This window comes from Pan troglodytes, chromosome 9 (genome assembly GCF_028858775.2).
Source record: "Pan troglodytes isolate AG18354 chromosome 9, NHGRI_mPanTro3-v2.0_pri, whole genome shotgun sequence".
In the NCBI taxonomy this organism is placed as follows: Eukaryota; Metazoa; Chordata; class Mammalia; order Primates; family Hominidae; genus Pan; species Pan troglodytes.
In genome coordinates, this window is record NC_072407.2 from 53435892 (window position 1) to 53443450 (window position 7559).

The window sequence follows — 7559 nt, forward strand, 5'->3', positions numbered from 1 at the left end:
GGTCCACCTGCACCCTAGAGGGTTATTTCCTGCTTGCCAGTCCAGGCTACAGTTCCTCATTTACCAGCCTAAGCCCATCAGTATCCCAGCAAAAGTCTCCCGGCTGGCCAGTCCCAGACAGGTTTCTTGTGTGGCAGCTTCTATCCAGCTACCATGAACTAGTTCTGGCCCAAGACTACCCAGTGAACTTCTCCACCATCCAATGGGCAGCAACTACACTTTCTCCAAGATATTGGAATCTCAGCCTTGGGAAGGAAGCCCAGCTCCCAAAAGTGTTCCCTTCTTAGATACTCGTTTCTCAGTCACAGGGCATTCTTTACTTCTTTATAGTTAATCCCTCGATATAATTAATAATTTTATGTAAATTTGCAATGCTCAAATCGGGGAAGCTGTGTGATCTGTCTCCTGATTGAACCCCAGCTGATACAATATGGAAAAAACTTAATATAATGCAGTCTTGCGGCATTAGATGAACAGAACATCTTTTTACAATATGACCAACATATTGTGACCAATAAAATTTACAAAAGAAAGTATGTATATATTAAGCCAGAGTCCAAAGTAAAGAAATATCATTAAACATGTAAATTTCAATAATCAGCAGTAACCAACAGCTTAATGTTATATAATAAGATTATTTTAATATCAATCTAATATTCTACATTTATACTTTTTAGCATCTAGAGATGTTTCAAGTTTCCAGGCAATTAATGAATATGTATTAATTAAAAAGCAATAGTGGTGATGACAAGAGTGTAGGATAACAGACAGTAAGCTTTACAGTCCAAGCTTTAGCTTTATGCTTTACTGACTATCTGCAAGCATTAGCCAGCCCCTTGTTAGAGTTGACATATTCATCTACAAATCAAGAAGCTTAAATACCAATTACCTCTATGTTGAGTGCTCAATGGTCTTATTTAATCATTATCTGAAGTCACTTTTTTTCTCCAAAACTTCCTTATTGCACTTTTTACCTCAGCATTTCTGAGTGTGTAGACCAAGGGATTTAACATTGGGGCCACCATAGTATAAAATACAGCAACAGCTTTATCAATGGGCAGAGTGGTCACTGCGCGCAGATACACAAATATACAGGGCACAAAGAATAAGACAACTACTATGATGTGAGAAATACAGGTGGAGAGGGCTTTACACCTCCCCTCCAAGCTATTGTTCTTTAAAGATCTCAAGATGATCACATAGGATACCACCAAGATAAGGAAGTTTAATAAGCAGATAAACCCACTGTTCACAGCAACAAAGAGACCAAGGGTATGAGTGTCTATGCAAACAAGTTTTAACAATGGGTACAAGTCACACAGGAAGTGGCCTATGACATTGGGGCCACAGAAGGGCAGCCATACTGTAAAGAGAATCTGAATAGTTGCATGAAGAAATCCTCCCATCCAGGCCACTGCCACCAGAAGAATGCACAGGCTATGGCTCATAATGGTTGTGTAGTTCAGAGGTTTGCAGATGGCCACATAGCAGTCACAGGCCATCACTGTCAGCAGGATGATCTCAGTAGCACCAAAAATGTGTTCTGCATAGGCTTGAGCCATACACCCATTAAAGGAGATGATTTTCTTCTCATGAAAGGAATCCACAATCAACTTAGGAGCTGAAGAAGAAGAATAAACTGTGTCTATCAAAGAAAGGTGGGTCAGGAAGAAGTACATGGGGGAGCTCAGAGCCTGGCTGGTGGTAATGGTAACCACAATGAGCAGGTTGCCTGAAAGTGTTATCATGTAAAGAACCAAAAATACTACAAACGTGACTTTCTCCATTATGGGGTTCTGTGTAAGACCTATTAAAATGAATTCAGTCACATTCTTTTTCTTCTCCATCTATGTAGTGTGGGTGATAAAACCTCCAGGAAGGAATATTTTACCTTTAGAAAAAAGAAAGGAAAAAAAAGAAGCATAAAAGAATCAAATAGTCCAAAACTTTGCCTTTTCATTGCTCTGCCATCTCACAGATGATTCCTTCTCTTCCCAAAACTCTCTAGGAATAGGTACCCGTAAACTTCTCTAGCTGACTTCTTAGTTTTTTATTAGCCTGACCTCAAAAATATTCTTAGAAGACATGGGACACCCAGAAGAGAGAGATTCCATTTCCTAGAGTGTAGTTGTTTCAAAACTTCACTTAGACATCAATATGATGAATTAATGCATTCATTAGAGGTAATAGTTTTGGAGACTAATAAGACTTTAAAATGTGTATATGAAATAACATGAACTAAAAACCATAAAATAGTCTGTATATCTTAATTATAATTATGCAAGTATTCCATAGGTTAAAAGTTAGTGATAATAGTTATGGATTTAGTATTGAAGATTATAGGTTTTATAGGTATATTTTAGTAATAAAATTTGACTTCAAAAATTTTAGTTATAAAATTTTATATAGGTTTTGTTTTACCTATGGTAAAACATATGTGTAGAGAAAAGTTGATAAGGAAATAATATATTTAGGACATTTACTTCTGGATGTGAAACTATGGGTGATTTTTATTTATGTTTTCTACAGCTTGCATAACTACCTGTATAGTCAGGAAAGAAATATAGTTTCTATATTTTTTCTTGGAGACCTGAAGCTGAAATCATAAATGTTTACATTGAGCAGAATATGTAGGAAAACAAATATAGGGAATTGTACATTGGTACATGATAGGAATCCAGGAAATAGCTGGGTATAGTTGAAGTAACTGCTATAATGTGCTCATTAAATTTTTGTCACCAAGTCACCATATGGACATAGGGAGAGTGCCTGACTGGACCCTAACTTTTCTGAAAAGATCAGGACAGAGGATGAGGCTGCCATGACTGCCCATGGATCTTTTAGAATCTTCCTAATATCTATGACTGCCCATGGATCTTTTAGAATCTTCCTGATATCATCTTTAGTCTACCAGTCAAAGATTGTTGATCTCTGGTTTTATAGCATTGATATGACAGTCAGTAAGTCAAGTGTGAATAATCAATGAGAATCTCCTTAATACATAGTCTATTTTCATTTACTTGAAGAAGAATGCACATTTCATTCAATTAACTTTAAGATAGTACTTAAAGCTAAGTTTTGCTATTATTAATTCTCACTTTTTCCTAGACTTCAGGTTTTTTTTTTTTTAAATCTTTATGTGTTCTTAAAGCACAAAGGCAGTGGTGGGTAAGATGAATTGCCTCTGTTACATGGAGGTATGATACCTGACGAGGTACATGAAAAGGTAACATCTTCCTTGTGATCCCACACATGCTTCATTGAGAAGCGGGCCTAAGAGCTCCAAGCTCCAGGATCATGGTCTCCCTTCTGGATAGCCCAGTGCTCCAGAGAATCCTTTCAGGGACAAGAACTCTTGAGAATAAGGTTGGATGCCCTTATGATTACCAACTTTTCCCTAGAGGAAATGGCCTTTAAGAGAACCAACAATCAACTAATGTTTTTACAAGTTCCTGAAGGTCTATGCCAAAAGTTAGACTTCCTGATCAAAACCAGACAGAAAACCCCAAACTTGACTCATTCATTTTCATTATCTCACTTATTCAATTTCTTGCAAGTCTTGAAGTAATTAGAATATATTTAAAGAGCAGTTCTTTTTTACAGTTTTCATCTCCTTCCTATTTCCCTGCAGATACACACATACAAACAGAACAACTCAGTCTCATGTTCAAAATTGGTGTCTTTGATGTTCACTGTTAATTGGGAGACTTGAGCACAGGATTAGTTCCTTTTTCTGCCCTAGTCCAAAGACACAGTGTGCCTATTACCACTTAAATCTTCTAATACCCATATTTTTACAGAAATTAGAAATGGAGAAAAGTGTCAACCTAGCAGAAAGACCTTGATATTCCATAAAAGGGCCCTCAGACCGCAATTGAGAGGTAAGGACATAAACAAACTTCTTCCCAGAGAAACCGTTGTTACCTTTTTAAATTTCATATACTCATTTTGAAATGCAAACTTTTACTACCACTCTGCTTTTCCCCATTCTTACTTTCTAGCATGCAGAGATTTATTTTTATACCCTGTATTTCCTATAATAATTGTTCATTTTTATTGCATGCTTGTCCTGTACTTGGTACTATACTAAATGCTTTACATGCATTTTTTCACTTAATCCTCACAATGCTTTGAAGTTGGTACACAATTATCCATATTTGAAAGAAAAGTAAACTGTGTTGAAAAGAAAAACAACTTACCCAAAATTATAGTGTCAATTAAAAAAAAACAGAGAAGACTGTATTCAAGCACAAGATGTCTGCCTCTAGCTCTTCAGCACTTAACCACTGCTTCTGGGACTCAGCAGTGCCAGAGTTTGGACAAGTGGACTAGTACCTAAAGCTAACACCTGTGACCATAAGAAATTAATGGCATTCCTTTTGCTAAGCTAAGAAATGCAGAGTCAGATGTAATGATTTCAAGGGTCCAACTGGACAAGACTCTAGAATTGTTAGACATTAAAAATCCTCAGGTACTTTGCATTGCATCAACTTATCCGTACTTTAAAGGTGAAGAAACTGAAGTCTCAAGAGGTAACATCTAAGAAAACACAGCTAATTTATTTGTGGCAGAGAATAACAAGAAAATCCAGGTCTAATGCCCAACAATGTGAATTTTTTTTCCATCACATCTGGCCTTCCTTAAGATACATTAATACGAGTGTATACAAGGAAAATTCACCTTACAGTGACAAAATTAAGTTTCATGTCTTATCTTTGCCAACACCTGTCTTGATTGCCTAAGAAAGAGGCTAAGTCTGAGTTTAGGGATGAAGAAATTCAGCCATATTGCTGAGACCACATCCATTGTAGCAGAAACAAGTTATCATCTGGTTAAAACAATATCTGGGAACACATGAATAGAGTCAAAATAAAAAATACACCTAAGCCTGGAGTTCAATATAGATTCCCAGCTACAGCAGAGAGTACACTGTTTACTTGCAGATCCTGTATTTTAATGCACTTGCCTTTTGATCGCAGTCTTAGAGCTAAAGTTTTCCTTTGAATAACATAATCCAAATTCTCTCCTTCTCTTCCCTCCCACACTGATCTGTCCTGAGCTCGGTGAAGGTCACACACCCTGTCAGCTCTACTTTAATTTTGCCTTTCTTTATTTTCAATTGTTTCTCATATCTCCTGCTACTAGTACAAGGTGAGATTTTCCCTCTTTTTCTCCCTGGAGACTTTCAAAGAGTATTATTTCAAGGAAATGAGTGATTCTACATAAACCAATCTCTGACTATCATTACATCATATGCCCTACCCCTGGAGAAAATCTTCAATGACCCATCCACCTACTGCACTCTCTCCACACTTAAAAGCCTAGAAATTGACTCAGGAATCCATAAAATGTTAACCTTTTCCTGGTAAATTGTAGTTATATCAATATACAGTGAGGAGAATAAATATTTCTAAAAATTGTCCTCAAACATTTAGAAGTGATTCACCATCAATTATCAGATGTAATACTTTAATGATTTCAATTATAAACCCGTTGGGAGAAAGAGGAAATGTAAGAAACTGGATTAAGAATAAGCAGTTTTAGGTAACTTACTGTAATTGCCTCTATAGTTTAGGAGAATGGCCAATGTATTCAGAAATACAAAGTAACCTTTATAGGTACCTGTTCAAACAGCGTGTTATGTAATGTATATACCCAAGTCTCCACTGACTGGACAATTTTACAAAATTCACAGAATGTCAAGATGACACAAATTTCTTCAAATGGATTCAGCAGGCATTTTCAAAACTCCAATGCCTTTGAAGTTCAAGTTAAAGGGAAAGAAAATGTCAGTTGAATTTGAAACTCCAAGTTCTTAGTTACTAAAGAGAATCTTCTGATCTTCTCCAGCATCTAGATCTATATTATGGAATAAAGGACACAAATGTTCTAACAATACCCCCTTTCTTATTCTGCCTTTAAAATAAGAAAACAGCTTCTCTTGAATCATAGTGTTTGGAGAGGATACCGAGAACATTAAAGGATCTGTCATTATATCTAAGGCTTTGCCCTCCCAGGGATTAATTATCTCTGTTTTTAAAAGATTTTTCCTTAGAAACAGAAATTTGGGAGTATTTGTCTATTAACAACCCATCTTCACCTGATTAGTTATTTTCCCTGCATTTTAACCTATTAACATCCTACATCCCTGGCCTGGAATATTATGCAACAAAGCACTCCTTTTATAAGCCCTTAGGTGTCATGAAGGATTCTAAACGCTTGTGGATAACAAAATGGGGTTTCATTCAGGTTGAATATTTCTGAGGAAGTTTCCTCACTGTCTGAGGTAACAGAGGAGGCTGAGTTTCTGAATCAATCTCTCAACTGTACTATAAACACATCAGGACACATTCCATCCATAGAAATGAACCTTGGAACTTGATGCACTTTCAGGCAGAGTGATATCTGGAGTTGGGAGGCAAATTGAAGCTGAAATCCTAGTGTCAACTTTTCCAGTGTAAAAATCCAAAAAGATAGCTTTGTATGTCTTCCCATTCACATTTTTTGGAAGTCTAGAAATTCCACCAGCCATTCAATGGAAAAAGCCTCACCTAGGCAAAGAGACTTCAAACTTACTTCACACATAATTTCCAGGACAGTGGAAATTTGCAAACCAAATATATTCTGTCATCTTGCAAACATATATTACAGCAATTACTCTGCAGCCTGAAGAATAGGATGCCGTTTAAATCATATATCATAAGAGTTGTAACTGCTGCTATATTTTAATATATGGGTAAGCAGTGAATGGAGAACCAAGAAAAATAGCAATAATAGCAGCTATCATTACTGAACACTACGTCCTTTATTCTATTGACATAGTGTATTACATTGGTTGGTCTTCATATATTGAAACAACCTTGCACTCCTAAATAAATCCCACTTAGTCATGGTGTACATTTCCTTTTATAGGCTACTGGATGCCATTTGCTAGACTTTTGTTGAGAATTCTTGTATTAATATCTATTTTCATAAGAGATGGTTGTAGTTTTCTTTTCTTATGATATCTTTGATTTTGGTATCAGGGTAATACTTGTATCATAGAATGAGTTGGGAATTGTTCTCTCCTATTTTTTAGAAAAACTTGTGGAGGACTGGTGTTAATTCTTCCTTAATTGCTTAATAAAATTCACCATTAAAGCCATCTTGGCCTGGGTTTTCTTTGTGAGAAATATTTTTATTACTAATTCAATATCTTTACTTATTATACTATGTTCAGATCATCTATTAAGTCAATTTCAGTGGCTTATGTCTTTCTAAGAATGTATCCATTTTATCTGTCATATAATTTTTTGCATATAATGGCTTATAGTATCCCTTATAATTCTTTTCATTTTTGTAAGATCAGTAGTAATGTCTGTCTTTCATAGCTGATTTTAGTAATTTGAGTCTTACATCTCTTTTCTTTCTTGGTCAATCTAGCTACAGATTTGTCACTTTGGTGATCTTTTTGAAGAATCCACTTTGGTTTTGTTGTTTTTTTAGTCTCTATCTATTCTCTAATTCATTTGTTTTTGCTCTAGTCCTTGCTATTTCCTTTCTTCTGCTTCCTTTAGGTT

At 35.9% G+C, this 7559-nt stretch overlaps 1 protein-coding gene across 1 annotated transcript; it reads right to left on the minus strand.

The window, feature by feature from the left end:
* Positions 1–818: 818 nt before the first annotated feature.
* On the minus strand, positions 819–1881 carry OR4C12 (olfactory receptor family 4 subfamily C member 12). Its single transcript, XM_522285.5, has one exon. It carries the CDS (start codon positions 1845–1847, stop codon positions 918–920), a length of 930 nt encoding a protein of 309 aa, XP_522285.3. The 5' UTR covers positions 1848–1881; the 3' UTR covers positions 819–917.
* Between the last annotated feature and the right edge of the window lie 5678 nt (positions 1882–7559).